Source organism: Galeopterus variegatus, unplaced genomic scaffold (genome assembly GCF_000696425.1).
Source record: "Galeopterus variegatus unplaced genomic scaffold, G_variegatus-3.0.2 Scaffold1283, whole genome shotgun sequence".
Lineage (NCBI taxonomy): Eukaryota > Metazoa > Chordata > Mammalia > Dermoptera > Cynocephalidae > Galeopterus > Galeopterus variegatus.
In genome coordinates, this window is record NW_007727394.1 from 306155 (window position 1) to 329141 (window position 22987).

Sequence of the window (22987 nt, forward strand, 5' to 3'; positions counted from 1 at the left end):
ATATTAGAACTTTGTTAATAATTAGGGTTTATCTTGACCTTCTACATTTTTCTATTTTTTTTTTTATCTGGCCAGTACAAGGATTGAACCCTGGACCTTGGTGTTATCAGCTACAGAATTTTTAGAAACTACAGAATACATTAGGGGTGGGGGAAGAACTCTCCTGGGGCTGCTTTTCAACAACTCCTGGATTCTGCACGTGGGCTGTGGGATGCCCTTCTTTGGGTCCTTCTTTGGAGAGTGGCCCCAGGACTTTGCAGCCAGAGAGCTGTTTTTAAAATGCAAATCTGACCCATCACTGCAAGGCAAGCTCCTTCAGTGACTCCCCAGGCCTCAGGTTGAGGCCCTTCCCAGGCCCGGGCCTCTCAGCACCTCGAGCCTCTCTCAATAGCTGGCTTGCAAAATCCGGCCCTACAGAACCAGAAGTGGTTTCCCAATGTGCTCGTCCTACCACCTTGACTCCGCTCCACCTGTCTACAGCTTTGCTTCACCTCCTCCCAAAAGCCTTCCCTTAATGCCCATTGAGAGCTAAGCGGTCTAGTAATAGCTCTGCGGTGACTTCTGTTTCCCACCTTGCAGGACTTAACTGACTGCTTATTGCTTACATTCTCCCCTCATTAGTTTCCTTATTGCTGCTGTAACAAATCACCACAAATGTAGCAGCTTAAGACGACACAAATGTATTATCTTATAATTCTGGAGGTCCAAAGGCCCAAATGGCTGTCATTGAACTACAATCAAAGTGTTGGCAATTCTGTGTTCCTTCTACAAGTTATAGGGGAGAATCTGAATATGTATATAAGAATCGTATACATATATATAAAGCTGTGGGGTTTTTGTTTGTTTGGGGGTTTTTTGGTGGCTGGCTGGTACAGGGATCCAAACCCTGGACCTTGGTGTTCTCAGCACTGTACAACCAACTGAGCAACCAGCCAGCCCATTTTCCAGCTTCTAGAGAATAAATACTTCCATTCCTTAGCTCGTGGCCCCTTCCGACGTCTTCAGAGACAGCCGTGCAGCACCTTCACCTCTCTCTGTGTCTCTCTCTCTTTTCCTTTGACTCTCCTGCCTCCCTCTTAGAAGGATCCTTGTGATAATATTGGGCCCATTCGGATAATCTCCCCATCTCAAGATCCCAGCTTACTTGTATCTACAGAGTCCCTTTTGCCATGTAAGGAGACATATTCACAGGTTCTGGAGACTAGGATGTGTGCGTCTTTGGGGGGCCATTAGCCTGCCAATCACACACTCCTAGGCAAGCAACTGTGTCTTGTTCATTCTGTATCTTTTAGAGTTGGCAGAAGTTAAGAATTATTTTTTGAGTGAGTGAATGAATGAATGAATAGCTCTCCAAAGGGGAAGTGGGGCAGATGAGAGACGCCAGATGAGAGACGCCAGAAGGACTGTGAACAGTAGAAAGGGACCAGAGTACAACCTGAGCGGCCCCATCTGCCGCTTCTGCCAGTTTTGCCGACTGGTCCTGCTGCTTCTCTGAGCTGCGGGTGGGGGCAGTCGATGGCATCAGGGCCTGTGGAGGTTTCCACCTAAGCCCAAGGAGGCTTTGGGCGGCCTCTGCTCATCCTGGAGAGGCTCTGGGCAGAGAACCAGAAGAGAGGGGAAGGATGGCCTGACACCAAGCTAAGACACGTGGCAGCAACAGTGGAGGGGAATAGCTTTGGAGGGATTTTTTTTTAAATTTTTATTTTGTATTTATTTATTTTTTTTTTAAAAAAAGATGACCAGTAAGGGGATCTTAACCCTTGACTTGGTGTTGTCAGCACCACGCTCAGCCAGTGAGCGAACTGGCCATCCCTATATGGGATCCGAACCCGTGGCCTTGGTGTTATCAGCACCACACTCCCGAGTGAGCCATGGGCCGGCCCAAGAGATTTTTTTTTTTTTTCTTCTTTTTTTGTGGCTGGCTGGCACGGGGATCCAAACCCATGACCTTGGTGTTATAAGGCTGCATTCTAACCAGCTGAGCTAACCAGGCAGCCCTGGAGGCGAATAGCTTTGGGGACACCCCTGTGGGCCATGGCTGATTCTCTGAGCCCAAAATGTCCTGTCTCCTTGACTCTCAGAGCAAAAATATAATCCACATGCCACTCTTAGGGACAAGCAAAGGCTCAACCACTGTCTTGGGCCTGGAGTGGTGGGGGAAGGGGTTCGGTTGTTTCACCAGCCCAGGGGAGGCCGGGGCCTTTCCAAAACTGCAGCTGGAAGGATCTTGGCTTTGGGGTCAGGCAGACCTGAGCTTATGGTCTTTGGAAAGTTCCTCTGAGCCTTTGAGCCTCAGTTTTTTTCCATTGTAGAAGGGAGATAATAATAGCTCTCTTTCCGGGGTTTTGTGGGAATTAGAGAGAAGACAGTGTACACAGCGAACCTCAGTGGATTAAGTCCTAGTAACTGGTAGCAAACGTTGGGATTTTAGGCCCCCATTCTGATATCTGTGGGCTGTGTAAGCTTCGGCCTTCGGTTCACCTGTGGGCCTCGGTTTCTTTATCTGTAAAATGGGCAGAGCAGCTGGGAAGGTTGCAGTGAGGATTGGAGGAGGCCCCGACTGTGAAGTGTGGGGCTGGTGATTAGTCCTGTTACTGTTCCTAAGCCCCAGGGGAGATAGATGCCTTTCCCTGGGTGTAGGTCCTGGAAACGACTGACTCCCAGAGACCAAGCTCCTGGTCAGTACAGAGCGGGGCCCTCCTGGCTGCTGGACCCCCCTACCCTGCATTTTGAGTGCCTATTGTCAGGACAGCAGCTGTCCCCTCCAAGTGGCATCTTTGGGGCACAAAGAGCGATAGAGAGAGCAGGACACACTGGCTCATTGTCCCTGGGACTGAGCAGCAGCATCAGGATCACCAGGGGCTCCTCCAGACCTCCACCCCTCCCAACACTGTGGCTCCTCAGCTGCCAAACCCATCTCCACTGGACCTCACAGAAGCCCCTCCAGTGGCACCTGAACAAATGTGGAGCCACACGCACTCCCAGGGCCCTACCTGGGGCAGAGCAGTATGCGCCAGCGAACAAGTCCCTCATCTCATGGAAGGACCACACATCAAACAACTCTCTGTGTCAGGCACCCACATGTATTCTCATCTGTCCTCAGCCCTTCAGGGAGGTCATGCCTGTCAGTCTCATTTTATTGATGTCAAATCTGGAGCTCAGAGAGGGGATTAAAAGCCTGGCCCTGGACAACAGGCTGGTGACTAACAAAGGTGGGATTCGAACTTCAGCCTGCCCAGTGCCAAAGTCTGCACCCTTTCCACGAACCCAGGGTGCCTGAGAGGGAAGAAAGGCAGATGCTTGAGATCAAACACAGGAGGGTGTGGCCACACTGTGCCCCAGCCAAGACCAGGGGACATAATTTTTGTGTCCCTTTGCCAGGCCCTGCAGCCAAAGAATTCCAAAGCTCCCCTGGCTCCCTGCTTTTCAGAGCCATGCATTTATAAAGGAGCAGGATGATGATGATTCAGGACATTTGCAGTGGGAGTGAAATGAGAGCCTCATAATGATGGTGATTAAAAATTAATGCCACTATTTGTATAGTGATTTGGGTGTCCACTTTGCACCCATGAATTAATTAATAAATGAAAATACAAGTGCTCGGGATAAGCTGCAGGGCACAGAAGAGCAAATTGTGGGGTTCCAGAGGGGACATCCTGGCTCTTGGCCCCAGCCCCTCCTCAAGGGTGCTTTCTTTGTACAGTGGGGGTGCACGTCCATAGATGGGGGGGCAGCCTACCCTGGGGTTCTAGTTGCTCATCTGTAAAAGGCTTGAGGTCTTCCGAAGCTAAATTTCCAAGTGCATTAGTTTTCTAGGGCTGCTGTAACAAATTACCACAAACTTGGTGGCTTAAAACAACAAATTTATTCTTTCACATTCTGGAGGCCACAAGTTTGAGATCAAGGTGTAGGCAGGGTTGGTTCTTTCTGGCGGCCCTAAGGGAGAATCTGTTCCATGCTTCTCTCCTAGCTTCTGGTGGTGGCCAACAGCTGTATAACTCCAATCTCCGCCTCTGTCTTCACATGGCCTTTTTCTCTGTGTCTCTGTGTCTGTGTGTCTCAAATCACCCTCTCCTTTCTCTTATAAGGACCCCAGTTATTGGGTTTAGGACTCACTCTAATTCCAGGATGATCTCATCTCAAGATCCTTAACTTAATTACACTTGCAAAGAATCTATTTCCAAATAAGGTCACACTCACCAGGGGTTACCAGGGGTCAGGACTAGGACTTTTGCGGGGAGACAGTTCAATCCATTACAGAAAGTATTTTGAATAAGCAAAAGGCATGAATGCAAGGTGTCATCAGTCTTGTGCCAAACTGATGAGGAGCCATCGGGAGAAGGGCATCCATCTGTGTGACATCCACCGCACACCTGCAGGCCAGGCATGCAGCGGTGGGATGGGGAGCCCAGGTGGAGGGCGGGACCTTGGCTGGAGAAGGAGAGAGGGTGGTGGCAGATGCAGGGAGGAGCCTCAGCTGGGTGTCTCCATCAGGCTCATCCCTCGTTAATTAACTCTTTCAGAGCAACTGAGGTCCAGAAAGTACCTTAGGCTATAGCCCCAGGGTGCTAATTATTATTATTTTTTACATCATCCCCTAAGTAGTGACCCCACCCCCAACTGTCCCCCTCAATCCATTCTCTGCTCCTCAGAGTCCTTCAGTGGCTCTGCGGCCACCATGATAAAAAAACATCCGCCAGAGCATGCCCTACGAGGCCCTCCAGGTTCAGTGCCTACTTAGTTCTCCAGCCTGTCACCCTCCACTCCCCTTCTCTACCTGCTTCTGCTAAGCCAGACCCTCGACTGTCCCCTCAACCTGCATGTTGCTTCAGGCCTGGGCCTTCATGCTGCTGGCCCTCTTCTGGAACATTCTTCCCCCTCGTCACCAGACTCTCCTCCAGAGCTCTCCTGCCACCCTTCTTGCCCATGCTTAGGTCTCTAGGCACTGTACTGCATCGTTGTGCTGTTCAGTGTCTATGTCCCCCACTTGACTGGGCCGTCTCTGAGGGCAGGGACATGTCTCTAGCACAGAGTTGCTCAGTGGATGTTTATGGAAGGAAATCATCAAGAGACCTTGATTTGAATTTCATCCTTATCTGCTTCCAAACTGTGTGCCTTTGGCTTCTCTGGGCCTTGATTTCCTTATCTGTCCGGTCTGCCCTGCCAGGCTGGTGTGTGCCTTAAATGAGCCTGTGTTGAAGGTGAATGCATTCTTGGGACTACTAATCCATGCACACAAATAAGGCCAAGGGAAGCAAGGGCTTCTACCCCAGGGACCCCTCATCCCCACCCTGTAACAGCCCCGGAGCTCAGCCCCTCCACCTCTCCCAGAATGTCACTGGAGGGAGGCCCAACCTTCTGGAAACTCTTGGATCCCTTCCCTGCCCCTCCCAGCCCCGCCTCGGCTCCAGGTGTCTATCTCTCCAGCTATTTTCTTTTCTGATCTGGAGTTCAAAAGAACAACAAATCTAGGAGCAACAGCCATGGGAAACAAAAGCCAACAGGCTTCTTCATGTTGGCGCAGCCACGGGCCTGCAGGGCACTGCCCACCTCCCCCTGCTGAGTCCAGGCGCCCAGGAAGGAGGGCAATTGGGTTCTGGTTCTAAGTGCATCAGAAGCCAATGCGACTCTGCAAACAGCAGCTCCAGTTAGAGTCAAGGCCAGCTCAGGGCCAGAGCAAGGGGAGGGGGAAGCCTGGTCTAGTTAGAGCCCTAAAATGCCCCTTTGAGAGGTTTTTCAGATGTCTCCAGCTCTGCAGGCAGGGGTGGTGTAAAAATAATAAAACAACATTTGCATAGAGATTTCATTTACAAAGCACTTTCTCAGGGGTGGGGAGACTCTGGGGTGGCCCAGTGGAATCCCGGCTGGGAGGCCGCCGGCCCTGGGTTGGTTCCGCCCTCCAGCCAGCTTGCGATTGTGTGCGAGATAACAAAGCGCTATTCATCCAACTATTTCCGATTCCTCTGGACTTCATTCCTTTTTCCCTCTCTCCCATGAAGAGTTCATTTGGGGCTTGTCACTCAGGCCAGAAAAGGGGTGTCAGGGGTCCCAGAGGGAGATGGTGGCTGGAACCTGATGGGGGAAGGGGGCAGCGGGGGTGTGGGACTTCCTCCCTCTCACCCCTCATCCTGCCCCCACACCCTCTGGCCCCCAGGCTCTGGCAGAATCTGAACAGCCTTGCTGCGGCTAGTTTGTGCAACTCCTTGTTTGCAAACCTGTGGCTGTGTCTTCATGTATAAAGTATGAGCCCAGGTTTGGTAATGTCTGCACATTCGCTGTGTTTGTATTTGGTAACGTGCAGAGATAAGCAGCGTGTTGGTCTTCGCTAATCCCTCCCCACCCAAGTGGGGCTTATGTACACAATGTGGGGGTGTTGGGCCCTGGGGCGTCTGCACCTGCATCCAGTCGGGGGTGGGGGAGTGAGGCAGCTGTACCACACGCCCTATAGCTGAGGTTAGAGTAGCCAGCAGCCACCTGGTGACTGGCATCCTGGAGAGGAAAGGGTGTTGGGCCCTGGGGCGTCTGCACCTGCATCCAGTCGGGGGTGGGGGAGTGAGGCAGCTGGACCACACGCCCTATAGCTGAGGTTAGAGTAGCCAGCAGCCACCTGGTGACTGGCATCCTGGAGAGGAAAGGGGGGCATCAGACACTGGCCCCTTAAGGGCCTCAAATGAGCTGTATAGGGCCCACCTGCAGGGCTCTATCTAACAGCTTTTACCAGCCCAGGCAGGAGAAGGAAGATGCAAGAGGTCATTGCGGGGCTGGAGCGGTTCACCTTCGCCTTTGAGAAGGATGTCGAGATGCAGAAGGGCACTGGGTTCCTGCCTTTCCGGGGCATGGACAGTGAGTGAGGACAGGTGCCAGCTGTCCCTCCCCCAGCCTTCTCTGCAGCCTCTCTGCTCAGCTCCTTGATGGGAAGGCCCTTTCTCTCTGGCGCTCTCTTCTGTGGCTTCTGGGGAACCTATTTTCTAGGCTGAGAAAGAGCCATACCAGCCCCCCGAGCTTCCAAGCTGGCCTTGAGCCCCTCCATCTCCTCTGTTTCAGAGGTGGGGGTGTGAGTGTTGAGGTTTGGAGGCTGGGTCTGGAGGGCGTCCTCCAAAGTGTCGGGACTTGGGTGCCCATAAGCCTGAGCTTGGGGGAGATATGGGGGGACTTGCTGATGGGGATGGGGGTGAAAGCCCTCCAGACAGCCGCAGCCTCTGGGTGAGCAACCTTGTCCTTTCCCCCATCCCCTTCCAGAGTCGGGATCAGGTGTGTGCAACTTCTTCACTAAAGGGCTCTGTGAGAAAGGTGAGTTAGTAGGTGGGCCTGGCCGGGGAGGGAGGCCAGGGACTGTTTCAGCTATACCGGGCTCAGCTGGGGCTCTGCCTGGCCTGGGATAGGGTGTCAAATTTGCCCTTGGGGAGGGGACATTGGGATGGGGCAGAATTTGTCTTATATGTAGGCAAAGGACCAGTGTGTGGGTCCACCAATCAGCCCGCACCTTCCCTAAGATTTCCCGGACTCAGCAGCATCTGTGTTAAGGTAACCAGGGCTGCCTGGAGGGGGGCTCCCTTCTTTCTGCCTTTCTGGGAGTGGAATGTCTATGGGCTTTGGCCTTTGCATTCCCAGGGGGCTCCAAACCTCTTTCTTTGCTCTCACTATATCCTCCCCACTTGGAGAGTGGCATCCTTCCTTCCCGCCTTATCCTCTGAATCCCAGTGGAAACTGGTCAGTTGTCCCATTCATTCCTTATGCCCTAAGGTAGTTCTGGCCACAGTCTTTGAAATGCTACCAAAAAGCATTTACTTCTCTCCCACCCAAACTTTGAATCAAGCATTGCCCTCTTCCAAAGCCCCTCTCCCCAAATGCAGCCATTCTGGGGAGGCCTGACTCAAATACAGGAGTTCTCAGTTTTCTTCTGGCTCATGTACAACTTAGAGGCTTGTCCCATAGACATACACAGTTACCCAAAACCTGCCTCCAATTTTAGGGGTTCCCAGCCCCTTGAAGCCTGACTACAGGTCTAGGTTAAGAAATCCTGCTAGTGTGAATAAGTTTAGGACCTGCTTTTGGAGTCCAAAACCTGGGAGGCTGGAGGGCCCAGGCAGGGGACATGCAGCCATGTTTGCAACATGCTGTGTTTGTCTTTGGGCCAGCCTGGGATGATGGGGATAAGGAGAGGGGACACGAGCTGGATAACCACCCAAGGTTTCATGCAGCCCGGAGCCTCCAGCTCCATTATGGGCTGGCTGATGTCTCCTCAGCATGGCCCACCCAGTCTCTAGAGCAGTGACACCCCCTTGCAAAGAAATAAAACTTGCTGTGGAAGGTCAGAACGAAGCAAGTCAATGGCCAGGAGTGGAGGGGAGGGGTATTTAAAGGCAAAACCTTCCATGTCCCCAAATTCTATTAGAGTTGACCATACACGAGACTGGTCCTGCTTGGAAACGTAGAAACTGGGTGTCCTTTCTGCTGCTGGCAATGTTGGCTTGAATGAAGATGATAAAATAGTTAAACATAACATTTCCATGGAAGATCCCTTGTAAATTGTTACAAAGTTGGCTTTTATGTCACCATGTTAGGTCTCTGGAATCAGGAAGCATAACTTTTTTTCTTTTTTTTGGCACTTGGTTGGTATAGGGACTTCTTTGTTTTTTTTTAAATACGCGAAGTCACCAGGCCCTTAATGAGCACTTACTATGTGCTGGGGGCTGGGATAGGTATGGGGACTCAGGACTAGAAAACCCAGACCTGCTCTCGAGGTTTGCCACTCGGAAAAGGGACCAGACACAACAGGCAGAGGGGAGTCTGGGCTAAGGGGTGGCAGTGGGCACAGCTGTTCTGTCAACAGTTTGCCCTTCGTGGTACCTCCACCCCCACTTCTAACCCCTTCCAGGGTCCGGGTGAGGGGATAAAGGGAGGGCAGCTGGGGACTGAGCCCCAGCACCCTCCTGGGAAATTCCTTTGACACAGCTGTTCTGTCAACAGTTTGCCCTTCGTGGTACCTCCACCCCCACTTCTAACCCCTTCTAGGGTCCGGGTGAGGGGATAAAGGGAGGGCAGCTGGGGACTGAGCCCCAGCACCCTCCTGGGAAATTCCTTTGGGGGCTGAGCTGGGCTCAGGTTGCAGGTGAGTGGGGAACCCAGCGAGCTCTGGTGTCCCCAGGGAAGCTCTGCCCATTCCGGCATGACCGCGGGGAGAAGATGGTGGTGTGTAAGCACTGGCTCCGGGGCCTGTGCACGAAGGGCGACCACTGCAGATTCCTGCACCAGTATGACGTCACCCGCATGCCTGAGTGCTACTTCTACTCCAAGTTCGGTAATGAGCCACTTTCGCACCGGAGGGTGGGCGGTGAGACGAGAGGAGGTTTTCGAGGGAGGGTGCACTCAAAGGGGGCCGGAATGTCCCAGAAGGCCAACAAGGTGCCTCAGGCGCCTGCTTCTCCAAACCCCTAAAGAAGAGGAACCGCGCCCTGTGATCCCTGCCCTTCACTGCCCCACCAGGCTCAGGCGCACATCAGTTACCCCCAAAAGGGAAAGGGGGGGGGGTTATTTCCTTCCAAGTCCTGGCTAATCGCACACTCAGACCGACTGTTAGGAACAGAGTCTCCAGTCCGCCACCTCTCAGTCCTGGGATGAGCCCAGCCGGGGCTTCCCGAAGGTCAGGCGTTGGAGAGCCGCTGTCAGGATGCCCGTCAGAGACCTGTGCTGTTCCTCCTCTGCTCCTTCAACTCTCTTGCTATTTTTAACTCTTATTTTAGAAGAAAACTTCGCATTGCTTGCATAAATGGAAAACTAGCATCACTGGTCAGAAATGAAAGGTAACCGTAAACATAGAACCGTGAGGTTCAGAAGTCCAGCCCCAAAGATTATCTTTTGTGGCCGGGGCTGGACCAGCGTGTTGCCTCCCTCTGACCTCAAGTCCTCCTTTTGTTACTCCAGGGGCTATTTAGGGGAACTCTTGGTCAGTTTCCACCCCATTGATGAATGGCACCTGTGAATGTACTTTGGGTCTCATCCTTCTCAATAAAATTCTGCAGCTCAGTGCTTTTCCGAGCTGGAAGCAGCCTTAAGAATTAGCTAGTCCAGTGGTTTTCAAACTGTGTTCCAAAAAGAGTGACCTGCAAGAGTGGGGAGAATCCCTCGGGACACCCCTGATGTAGGAGGCCAGCTTCAGGGCCCCCCTGCGGGCAGCTGCTCCTCTTCAGAGCTGATGGGAGGGTCCTGGGTATGCGGGAAGGAGGCAAATGTCCCCTAGGCCAACTGAAGCTCCTCCCAGACCAATATCCCGTTTCCGACTCCTTGGAGGTGAGGGGGTGGCCGTTCATGAGGGCTGCCCGCATGTCTTCCTTGAAAGAAAGGACAAAGTTTATCTGGCACTCGGCTCCCCTTGGTCATTGCCTAACTCTTCCATTTTAAGATGCCATTTATTTATCCCCTCACTAACCCTTGCTTGGTTTTCATTTAGGGATCAGACACAGTACTGGGCATGGATACAGAAATAGGGCCAGGTTCCCTTCTTTTTTTAAAAAAAAAAAGATGACCAGTACGGGGATCTTAACCCTTGATTTGGTGGTGTCAGCACCACGCTCTCCCAAGTGAGCTGACCGGCCATCCCTATATAGGGATCCGAACCCATGGCCTCGGTGTTATCAGCACCGCACTCTCCCAAGGGAGCCACGGGCTGGCCCACCGGGTCCCCTTCTGCCCTCAGATAGCTCTGATTAGTAGGGGACAGACATGTAAACCCAGGATTACAATATGTAACCTACAGTTTTGTTCTTAGTCAATGAGTGGATACCTCTTTCTAATATTGTATTGAAGTAACTATCCTTATTATTGGACGTAAATTGTTTTATTTCTAAAAATATTGCTGGGGAGGTGTGGGAGTGGGAAGGGGCAGTTGAAAGGGACTAGGATGTCCAGGGTCTTCAGCCCTGCTCCTGGGACACCTGATCGGAAAGGTGTATGGGCTGCCGAAAGGCAGGCTGGAGGCCGAGGTGCTGCTGCCACCTGCTGGCCAGGAGAGGAATGCCTGCAGGCCAGGGCAGAAAGGCAACAGCAACACTGCAGAGAGGACTTGCCATGAACTTCATCTGTCAACTGCGGACCAGCACTGGGGCCCATGTCACTTCTGATCCTTAGAGGGCTCAAGCCCAGAGTCAGCACTTGGTATGCTGAGCAAATAAACCCTTTGTCAATGTGAGGAAGCTGAGAGAAAACAGATGTGACATTTCCTTTCTCTGAGTACTGGTGTCCCCGTTTGAGAAATGAGAGGGCTAGGAAAGAATGACGGTTTTAGACTCTTAGGAATGGGGGTACTACTCTTCCTTGGGTGAAACTTGCTTTGCAGAAGCCCGACACACAACATAGATCTCTTTGGAGCAGTTTGAAAACCAACGGAAGGTAGACACCAGGAATTTCCTTTCAGCTCTGAAAAGCACTGAGTTGTAGACTTTTAAGGAGGATGAAATTGGAAACATTCACAAATTCTCGACACGAGTGAGGTGAGAGTGGGCTGAATCTTCCTTCATGCTTCCTTCTCATCTTCCAAACAAAGAGAAATCTAAGAGAGCTCTTAACATGACTCCTGGATAGCCTGTGCCTGCAGGGCTGGCTCCTTTTAGGAGACAAGCTAAACGCAAGACTTGGTCTAATCCAGACAGATGACAGCACGGGCTTAGTATAATTACAGGTGTCCCTCTGTGTAGCATCTATTTTCATCACTGTGCCAATGTGAAGCAATACTCTGCTCTTCTTGGCATTTCCACCAAAAGGAACTGCTCCCCCAGGCCCTAGAAACAGCGTAGGTTTCACAGCAGAGATGGAGAGGGCTTTAGTCACGGCATATGGCCACTTCACTAGATGTATGTTGTAGGTCTTCTTGGGTCTCCTTGGTCCTTCCTCCCTGGTAGCCTCTAAACACTTTCAGTTCCAGTGTTTCCTTCTGGACATCTGGCCCCACCCCAACTCTTCCAGCAGAGTACACTCAGACCCATGCCCTCAGCAAATATTATCGGGCTCTACCCTTGTTAGATTGCAGGAAGGATTAGAAATACCTTGCTGTCTTCAAGAGCTGCTGATAACCCGAAGAAAGGCCAGTGGCTTATATGTATGTGAGGAACAAGGTCAATCCAGTTTGGGGAGGTAGAAGTGACCATAAAAACGAGCCTGCTTACATACAGAGAATGCTGGAATTTTCAGGTGATTGCAACAACAAGGAGTGTCCCTTCCTCCACGTGAAGCTTTCTTTCAAGTCCCGGGACTGTCCTTGGTATGACCAAGGTTTCTGCAAGAATGGTGAGGCCTTGACAGACGGGGAGCACTAGGACCTGTGGGTGATCAGGATGGGGGGCTCTCTGCAGGGGAGGGGCCGTATTGCTGATGAGACTCTGCTAGGTTGAAATTCCACCAGAAGGCCTTTCCATAGTTCTCCCCAGGCTTGCACTGCAGTGGAGAAAACTGCTGTGACACTATGAAACGTGGCCTGGTGTGGGGCGTGGTGGGCTTCTCGGGGCAGGCTTACTTGGGTTCATATCCTATCCACAAAGTACTCTTTTGATTTTTCCCCAACCTTTTAAAAATCATCCTTAGCTCCTTTGGCCCACAGGTTGTAGATTGCTGACCCCTGATGTAGGCTGTGTGACCTTGAACAAGTTATTACTTAACCACGGGGAGCCCTTGGTTTAGGGTCTGGCCCATAGGAGACACTTGGCTCTTCTGCACTGCTTTCACCCACCTGGGGGGTCCTGGGCTTCGCATAAGCGTGATCTGCCTTTCCCATTGCTTCCAGCCAGACTTAGGCTGGTTCCTCGTCAGATCCCTGTGCCTCAAGCACCTGTGTCTGTCCTTTTCTTGTATCTTCAGCTATGTTGTTTTCACTGAGTTCTTAGCACTGCTGGTTTGGAGGGGCTTGTGGCGGAGAGGGCTCCTGAAGGAGGATCGGTAAGATTATGGGGTTAGCTTTTTCTCAGCCGTGCCTTCTATAGCTAAATAAATAAAAAGCAGCAAATTATGGTCCACATCCATGGAAGTCCTTCGAGACACAGAGCATGTTAGTGATGCTTCTGACCCTGCTTATCTCAGGACTTGCCAGCGGATACCTGCCCCAACACATTCTGAGGTTTCCTTTCCCCATCTCAGTCTCGTGCCTTGAAGTGGGTGCTTCATGTCAGCATGGAAGGAATGGGAAGATTTATACACACCTATTAAATGGAGAGTCTATGACTGCCCACACTGCCACACCCTTCCCAGTGAGCCTTTTCATGGGTGTTTTCTCCTCTTGCTAAAGCAGAGGCTTCTGATCGTTTTGTTTGCCCAGCAGGACCTTTGTGTAAATACCACCATGTCCGCAGAATAATGTGTCTCAACTACTTAGTTGGCTTCTGCCCTGAGGGACCCAAGTGCCAATTTGCCCAGTAAGTATGATCCCTGGATTACCAACTCCCAGTGGAGTGCTGGGCCTGGCCTTCTAGATCCTTCTGTACCTTCCCTGGCCCACGGTGGAAAATTAAATGTCTGGCAGGCATCTGCCCATTGTTTTCCTTGCATGGCTGCCCGGCCCCGGAGATCTTGGTGTGCTGGTGGCTGCACTGAACTCTGAACCCTAACCCATCCTGTTAACATGCACTCATGCTGGGGATGGTGAAGATCTCTTCACAAACTGTTCTAGGAATAAGAGAAGCACTTAATACACACCCCCCAACTCTGTCCCCTGCAATTCTCCCTCACTTCCTGGCTAGGGCGAGGGTTCCTTTGCTGCGGGCTTCTGAAATATGAAAGCTGCAGCAGGCCGGCACACAGCATGTCAATAAGCAGGAGATGGGAGGTGAGAGCCAGGCTGTAATTGTCTCTCTCTGCCTTCAGTCCCAGGATGGATCTTTTATTCAACCCGAGTCACAGACAGGTGAGTGCAGGCAGGGTGCCCTTGTGCCCCCCTCCCCTCACTTCATGCTGCTGACGCACCCTAGGGAACACTCCCCAGCATGCACTGCTCCTGAGGGACCCTCGCTCACCTGTGAATGGCACATGTCATCATACATGTGGAACACATATATCCCAGACCCCCCTCCAACCTTTGCAATCACTGTTTCAGGTAAGACTCCTGTTTATCAGCCCTGCTAACACATGAGTGGTTTTTGTTAAAGAAAATGGGGCCCAGCCCTGAGTGAGAAATGTGCCTGGTCTTTTGGGAACAGAAGTGCTCAGTCCTCATGGATATGGATGCTCTTCCTATTGATACCAAGCACTGATACAAGCCTACATCAGGAGTCAGCAGTCTACAGCCTGTGGGCCAAAGGGAGCTAAGGATGTTTTTTTTTTTTTTTTTTTTTGGAAGATGACCGGTAAGGGGATCTTAACCCTTGACTTGGTGTTATCAGCACTGCACTCTCCCGAGTGAGCCACAGGCCGGCCCCTGCAGATTCTAAGATATTTACCATTTGGTCTTCTACTGAGAAAGTGTGGTGGCCCCTGGTCTAGATCACTGAATGTGGGATTGCCATTTAAGTGTGACAGAGGCCAGAAAGAGGCGCCACCTGCTAAGTTCTCTGGGGAAGCCCAGCACCAAGGCTGGGAGGGCAGCCGTGTGGGAAGAAGGCGACCCCTGCTGGTTCTGAGCGGGGGCCTTTGCTGGAAGGTGGGAGCAATCTGCAGGACTGTGGGGAACTCACAAGCCCATTTCTTACTGTCATCAAAGGGTCTGCTGTTAGCCATTAAAACGGTAAACAGGCTGGCCAGTTAGCTCAGGTGGTTAGAGAGTGGTGTTATATCATGAAGGTCAAGGGTTCGGATCCCTATACTGGCCAGCCACAAAAACAAAAAACTGTCGATAAAAGCATCCGGAAACCTAATTTGGCCCTGGCCTCAGTGTAAAAGTGTCTGCAGAAAGAGTATCTGCACTAGGTGTCCCCTCACGACTCTGCTTTATCTGCAGCCTGTCAGCCAGCCATGGGGTTCAGCACCTCCTGCTTCTGCTGCCGAAGCTCGTAAGCCCCCTGCCCCGACAGAGCGCCTGCTTTCCTACCAGGAGGTGAGACCCCAGGACCACGTGTTCTCCTGCCTGGGGCTCAGGAGTCAAGAGCTGGGCACATGCTACAGAGTGAGTGAAGGAACGGACAGGGCTGGGCCAGTGCTCTGCTCTGTGGAGGGCTGGAAGGGGAGGTGGTGGTCTGTCAGCTGGAGAATGATTCCTTTTCTGCAACAGATGAGAAACCTGCACTGGGGTTTAGGGGTGTGAGTTAAGGGGGGTAAGGGGTGGGGGGCAGGGATACTGGTAAACCCAGTATTACAACATGGGAAGTCTCAACAACCTAATCTTATTTGCATCTCCTGTCAGACAAGTCTGTTGCTTTAAAAGGCTAATAAGTTAAACAACTTTCATTTTCCTACTTTGCTGCCTACTAATTCTCTAATTATTTGCACATAACGTCCTCAAGATTTGGAGGAGGGGGGCAGAGTTTGGTAAGGGAGGAAATGTAGTGCCTTTTTTATTTTCCCCTCTCTTCTGGTTTATCAGAAACAATTTATCATCCCATCATGAAATAGGTTCTATTGTCCTGAGCTCTGATTTCTCCATTTTGTGAGAGAATGGTTATATCAGGATGACAGGTAAGAGAGGTAGAATCCTTGACCTTCTTGTACATTTGGTTTTAAGGGCCTTTGAAAGTCCAGGGCCTTGTTTTCTAAGACCATGATGCTGAGCTTGAACCTCAAGGTCTCTTTTAGGCCTGAAATGTACCTTCATTTATGAGCAGAATCCATCAAATACCTTGGAAAGCCAGCTATTTCCTGTGGTTCCCTAACTATTTAGGACTTTTCTTTTGAGATTTGAATTTACCAAACATGCCATTAACTTTTTCTGTTTTAGTGTCGAAAAACAGGCCATTATGCCAGTAAGTGCAGTAAGACTCAACTGGTAGGAGTTATCAAAAACTAACCCATGACCTGGAGAACTGGAAGAACTTCTAGTGAAGACACTCAATGGCCATACCATGGGATCCTCTGTTCCCAGCGTCCCTGAGTGAGCCCACTGTCAGCCTAAACAGGATACGAGGTGCAGAAGTAATCTGCTGCATGTATGTTTATTTCCTTTTATCCTGTAAGTGAACGAGCTACTAAAATACAACAGGATTGGAGGCAGATTGGCTGTGGCGGGAACAAGTTATCCTTAAAATGGGAGAGCAAAATGTACGTAAAACCAAGTACTCGAGTGTATGGGAAACACACCGTCATTACACTTGGCTCACACCTGTGCTCTGGCAGGCAGTTTGGGGCTGCACGTGGCAGTTCTTGCGCAGATGGCCTCAGCTGCTGCTATAAACTGGCAATTAAATCAAATGGTTTTCTTTAGCATGACAGCTGCTTCCCTGTATGGCTTATTTAAATTTAAGAATATATTGTGCCTTATGTGGGGTATTATGGGGCAGTAAATGGTACAAAAAAGGCTTATCCCGGGGAGGTAAGGTAGTGACATGGAACATTTAATGATATACTATCTATGCCATTATATAAATCAAACACCAATGTAATTTAATTCACTAGAAAAGGAAGGTGGAGGCTCAAGTAAGCTTTTTGGAGAAATGAAGAGCCTCAGTACAAGGTGTGAGGTAGGACTAGCCACCTATCTTTGGTAAGTGAAGTGACAGCTACCTGGCTTGCCTGGAGCTGGAAGGCAGGCGCTAAGGCAGTCTAAAAGAATGCCAGCCCAAGAGTCAGAGTGCAGGGGTTTAAATGCCAGCTCAAACCACTCTGAGCTATGTGACAAATAGCCCTAACCCCAAGCCTCAGTCTCCTCATTCTGGAAAATGGGCACAGCACCTATGTCACAGGGCTGTTGTGAGGGCCAAATGAGAAGATGCACTCTAGGGTTACAGAGCCCTCACACATCAGGCTGGGTCACCAGACCCCTCACAGGCAGGTCCACGCTAGGTAATTGGGAAAGATCCCGGGAGCCATTGGCAGTCCTCAGCAGTAGCAGCAGCAGTGGCAGTGGCCTTTCGGGGCATCCCGGGGTCACTGACAGCAACAGCCTCCAGCAGCAGTAACAGCCTCCCCATGGACCCCCCCAGGGGTGGGAGGGCCCCGTGGAGCAGAGCTGCTCGTCCTTTATACTTAAGTCCATAACCCAGGATACCTGGGTGCACATGAGCAATTACATTAGTCAATAGCCAAGGAACACATGGGCACACGTGCATATTTACATCAAATGCTTGGCAAGATTCTGAACATCTGAGGGGTCCTGACCATTTTCTTGTATTTTCCCAACATGCACGTAAAGCATCCTGCATGGCACTGCATGCAGCAAGAGCCCAAACATTAGCTGGGCTTAAGTGCGGATTATAGTGGGGCTCTCTTGCGTGGCTCAGGTTTGGAATCAGTATGTAGTATGCGATGAGAGGTTTTAGAACAGCTGCTATTAATGAGTTCCTACTGTCATATGTTGCTGGAATTAACAAATGCAGGACTTTGAATCTCACCAAATCTCTGCAAAGTATGTATAATTATCCCCATTTTACAGTCCAGACAAAGGAGCCTCCAGAAAATTGGATAAGCTGTCCAGGGACACACCCACCCATTTCACAGGTGGGGTTCTAGAAGAGGCAAATGATCAGCTTGGAAGAATATTTTTTATTTTTTAAAAATATTTTCATTCTGGGGCTGGCCCGGTGGCGCACTGCTACAGTGTGCCGCTTGGGAGTGCGGCGGCGCTCCCGCCGAGGGTTCAGATCCCACATACAGACCGGTTCCCGCTCACTGGCTGAGCGAGGTGCGGACGCAACACTGAGGGTTGCGATCCCGTTGCCGGTCCCGGTCCGGGCGCGACACTGAGGGTTGCAATCCGTTGCCGGACACACACACAAAAATATTTTCATTCTGAAGAGTGGTAGTAATAATATGTAGGTTTTCCATAAAGTGTAAAACAGCCTACAACAAAATAATTTTATTTTTCATGCCTAATTGTTTTAGTGTGTAGTAGAAAAAAATACACTTTCCCCAGTAAACTCAGTATTTCAGGTATTATTATTCAGGATTAAACTAAAGTGGGCAGCACCAGGGTTTTACACAGGCCATGTGTGAGTTACAGCCAGGGTGTTCAAGCATGCCTGTGAGTACTTCCAGCCTTCAGGAGCAGAACCTTCACTGTAAATCTTCTCAAGGATGGAGAGTAGCCTGGGCATCCCGTAGCTCTTCTGCAGATGGATGGGAAGGGGGTAAGGATTGCTTGTTGGGATGCTCATGCCGAATTTCCATGCATGCTGCTGGAAGACTTGTTTGGAAATCCAAGCTGCTGCCCTGGAAGCAAAATCTAAGCACTGTTGCTTACCTAAGGAAGCTCTTGTCAGTACTCTGGAAGGTGTGGAGTGTGATTTTAAGAGACAAGATCAAGAAGGCTGTTTAAAATGGCAAATCATGTTAATGGAACTCTTTTTCCCCTTAGCTTTGTGAAGAGATGAGCGGTTACCCCACCTCGCACCTGAAGTACACTGGCTTCTGCAGGTAGCAGTCTTACTCGACTACTAATTCCAGTTTTGAAAGAATCTCTAGTCTTTCTGGATGAAATTTTTAATCTGCCAGATCATATACATGGTTGGGACTGGCTGTGCAAATGAACTTATCTTGTAGCAATATTTGCATGAGGCAAGTTTACATCAGTATTGTAAACTGGAACTATGAGGTATATTCCCTGATCATGCTGAGTATGTTTAGATCTAAATCTTGGAAAAGAATCAGTCAGTTATCATCTTATCTCAACTCTCTCTTTTTTTTAATCTTCTTTTTTGGTGGCCGCCTGGTAAAGGGATCTGAACCCTTGACCTTGAGGTTACAACACCGTGATCTAACCAACTGAGCTAACTGGCCAGCACTCTTCAACTATTTTGAACATTACGAAGAGATTCTTAAAGGCTTGATAAAAGGTCTTTAATTATTTTCTCAATGCAGATGGCAGCAAAGAATAGATAAGAAAGTTTTTCCCTCTGTTTCTTTGTGGACAATTACAAATAACTCCAGAATGTGGAGCTATTTTCTAACAGCTTCTTAAACGTCACCCATATCATTTAAGAATCAATTCTCAGTAACTAATTCAGAGAAGTCAGTCAAGATTTTTTTTCCTTCCTACTACATGTGAGTTAGAATGTTAAAAAAAAAACAACCCTCTTATTAATATAGGATCTCACCTTTGTCTTAAACTTGACAATATGAGGCAAATATCCCTTTAAGACTGATGGATCATTCAATAGTTCTATTCTGATTAATGAACTTATTTTCAGGGATGTTAAATATTTATTGTGATTAATTAAGAAACTTTTAGATTATGTTTTAGCATTCTGATCATGACAAGTGATACTAATTTATTTATAGTAGTGATATAAACATTCTTGATAAAAATCTTGGAGGGCAAGGAGCGACCTCTTTGTGCTACTACTGTACTTATGGTTTATGGGTAGTTCAGGGGCAACACAGGGCACTAAGGTATTAGAGACAAGTTGAGATAGTCTCCTACTTGTGTTTCCTAACACAAAACGTTTTAGAGCAGTGATCCCCCAGTCTCTTTCGTCACTCTAATACACGGAGGTGTCGTATTCCTCTAGGGCAGGGGTCCGCACACTTTCTGTAAAGAGTCAGATAGTATTTTCATCTTTTGGGGGCATATGGTTTCTGTTGCAACTACTTAGCTTTGCTGTTGTAGTGTGAAACAGCCACAGATAGCACCTGCAGTGGTTTAAATGTGTCCCCAAAAGGTTCCGATATTGAAAACTTAATTCCCACTGTAACAGTATTAAGACGGTAGGAAATCCTATTATGGTAATTGAAACATGGGGACTTTAAGAGGTGATTAGATTGTGAGGACTGTACCCTTGTGAATGGATTGATCCACTGATGGTTTAACGGGTGGTCATGGGCATGGTTCTAATGGCTTTAAAAGGACAGCAAGTGAGCAGGTCAGCTCTTTTGCTCAGCCATCTGTCATATGACACACTGCGTTGCTGTGGAGTCACCACCAAGAAAGAGGCCCTCACCAGATGTGTTCCCAGGACTTTGGATTCCCCAGCCTCTGAACTGCAAGAAATATATTTTGTTTTCTTATAAATTATCTAGTTTCAGGTATTCTGTTTAAGCAACAGAAATGGACTAATAGAGTATCCAACCCAATGAGTGGGGCTGCATTCCAACAAGACTTTATGAGGATGCTTCACAAAGTTTGTGGAAAAATGGAATTAAAAAATAATACAAACTCTTCCATAAGCTTGTTGAAGTACCCTCATGTTTACAAAAACAGGCAGCAGGCTGGAGTTGGCCCATGGGCAGTAGCAGTCTTCTGACCCTTGCTCGAGGGGACTGGAGTCTCTCTCATCTACCTTCTCACCATGAATTTCTGACCTCATGGAAGGACAGACAAGGAAGTGTGGAAGGAATCTCCATGTGTCTCTCTTACAGGGCATTTGTAGAGAAGGAAAGAGACTATTTTGGGGATTCCAATGAAGTTCTTAGTAATATTAAACTAAAATAACTAAATGTAGTACTCTTTCCCTCAACCATGATTTTTTGTTCAGGGATGTATTTCTTTTTTTCTTTTTAAAAGATGACTGGTAAGGGGATCTGAACCCTTGACTTGGTGTTGTCAGCACCACACTCTACCAACAGGGGTGTATTTCTGAATCCTTTTCCTTAACCATGAGAATTTGTTGCAGAATTAAATTGCTCCCACTAGGGATAATTAGGAGCAGGGGACTGGGAATAGGATAGGAAAAATAAAGCAGTATATCCAGAATTCAGGTTTTTAGAAGACACAGGAAACAATGTGCAGGTAAATACATGCTGGCTTTAGAATAGCACACCTGCTTTTATGCAGTTCCGAGGGGGCTAGGACCTAAGAGGGGCTGACTTCATGTATTCTGGCATGAGGATATCACAAGCAAAACTAAGAAGGGTGTGTGTGTATGTCATATACATATACCAACATGCTGTGTTAGAAAGACGGTTGGAAAAACTGCTGTTATCCACCTATGCTGCCTAGATTAAATTTCCTCAAAGTTTTTTCTACCTATCAGTATCCAAGTTACTATCCAGGGGCCAAAGCAAAAGTCAAAAAATTAGACATTGACTATTTTGGTTGGGGGGAGGGGGGATAAATATAGAAAACTCACCAGCCAAAATCAGCACTAACAAATTGAGAGAAATCTCTCAGTAATTCATGGAAATTCGGGACAGGGGACAGGGACGGGATTTTGCAAAGCTTCCAGAAAGAGATGATAAACAGAAACTATGTGCTCACTATTATACTCACTTATGATGTATAAAAGGGGATCTGACTTCTATTTAGCATGCTATTTTATTTTAATCAGCTTAAAAAATATGTGTAAGGGGCTAGCCATTTAGCTCAGTTGGTTAGAGAGTGGTGTTATAACACCAAGGTTGAGGGTTTGGTTTCCCATGCCAGCCAGCTGCAAAAAAAATAAAAAAGATTAAAAAAAATATATGTGTAAGGAATACTGTGTTTTTTGGCGGCTGGCCAGTATGGGGATCCAAACCCATGACCTTGGTGTTACAAGGCTATGATCTAACCAACTGAGCAGACCAGCCAGGCCCTGGGTAAGGAATATCTGTAAGGGTTTTTCATAGGCTCACCTGAAGCTCAGATCCCCACACTTTGCACTGGTGTTTCTCATACCCGTTAAGATCTGGTCCAGGCCTCAAAGAGCCTAAGCGTTCCCAAAGAGGAAGGGCCTGATATATACCCATTTTCTGCCTATTCAGATGTAATCCTGTATCAATGTATATGTAGTCCAGTATCTCATTTAGATGAATGGTAAAACACCAAGGTTTAGAGAACAATTTTAGGGAGAAAAATTTAAAATTGAGATACTGGTTTTTACTGAATTTGAGAATTGAAGAAATAGCTTTTCAATTTTAATGATGAACTTTGTCATCTTCACAGCTCCCAGAATAACTATATGATTAAACAAAACTTTTTTCAATAACTGTCACTTTTGAGAGCAAGCCAAAGAAACATCTAGACAGAACCAGATCTGTCCACATTAATAAAAAATTTACTTGCTATGTTTTAGATTCCAGAAAGTTTATTCAATTCACTCCCTGTCCCAGATACAACTTTAAATTATTAAATATGTATTTCAGTTGTCTCCACCATCCTGCCCTCGCAATTCCAAAGCTTGCTTAAATGATGTCCAGGTCAACATTACTTACGCCAGCGCTGAAGCTCTTTGGATAAACAGAGATAAATGTAAGGATCCAAGAGGCCACTTCTATGGACTGTTTCTATCTCTTGCCTCTACAGATCATTCTTATATTTGTTTTATAAATTTAGAAATAGTCTTAGACACAGTGAGAAGTTTCTATTTCACTTTCTTCAATCTCTACCTATCAAGTTATCAACTAAATAATCCCTTTAATAAGGAAGGCCATTTTCTCCACGGGAGAAATGACTTGGTTTTGGGCCTCTCTACTCATGCTGGAGGATCAGAAAGGAACTCTTCTCACCAGTGGCCGGGTGTTTGTCTCATGCCAGAGGCAGCAGCTGGGCCATCCCAGCCAGTGCCCAGGAGTGTGCTGTAGCCCTGTTCCTGCTGCCTGCCCCGCCCTCCTGCTTGCTAGGTACTGATTAAGCCAAAAAACAAAAAACAAACAAAAAAAAACCCCAATCAAAGCCAAATCTTTTAAGTCTTATTATCTAGTTTGTGAATTCTGTTGGCCTTTAGTGTTCATGGTTATCTTGTACTTCTGCACTGGGAAGTCTGCATCTGAAAGTGTATGCGCTTTTTTTCTATTGTGGACAATTACCAAAATTTTTCAATATCCTCTTACGTCTTTTTTAACTCTAAGGATATATTTCTATAATACAATATTCAAAACTCATAACTAGAAAGGTGTTTGTTAAATGTTAAAAGGAGATGAACTATAAGTCCTGTCTTTTGTTTATTTGTTTGTTTTTTTTTTTTTTTGTCTTTTGTCTTTTTCCGTGTCCGGCAACGGATCGCAACCC

The 22987-nt window shown here is 48.4% G+C and overlaps 2 protein-coding genes across 8 annotated transcripts in view; one reads left to right on the plus strand and one right to left on the minus strand.

Annotated features, from left to right (window-relative positions):
* Positions 1 to 22987, minus strand: part of LOC103593138 (chromosome unknown open reading frame, human C17orf80) — a 39296-nt gene that overhangs the window by 4275 nt on the left and 12034 nt on the right. For 2 of the 7 annotated variants that reach the window (XM_008576077.1, XM_008576074.1), the window contains one exon: positions 21882 to 22206. The exons of 3 other annotated variants lie outside the window; for them this stretch is intronic. In XM_008576077.1, the coding sequence (XP_008574299.1) occupies positions 22184 to 22206 (23 nt within the window). In that variant the 3' untranslated portion in view covers positions 21882 to 22183. Of the gene's footprint in view, positions 1 to 17908; positions 18277 to 21881; positions 22207 to 22987 lie in introns of those variants that run through there. 2 more of the 7 variants (XM_008576073.1, XM_008576072.1) reach the window with 2 other exon arrangements.
* Positions 6741 to 15714, plus strand: CPSF4L (cleavage and polyadenylation specific factor 4-like). Its single transcript, XM_008576084.1, has 8 exons — positions 6741 to 6843; positions 7240 to 7290; positions 9149 to 9301; positions 12187 to 12282; positions 13307 to 13400; positions 13849 to 13894; positions 14918 to 15013; positions 15709 to 15714. Exons 1-8 carry the CDS (start codon positions 6741 to 6743, stop codon positions 15712 to 15714), a joined length of 645 nt encoding a protein of 214 aa, XP_008574306.1.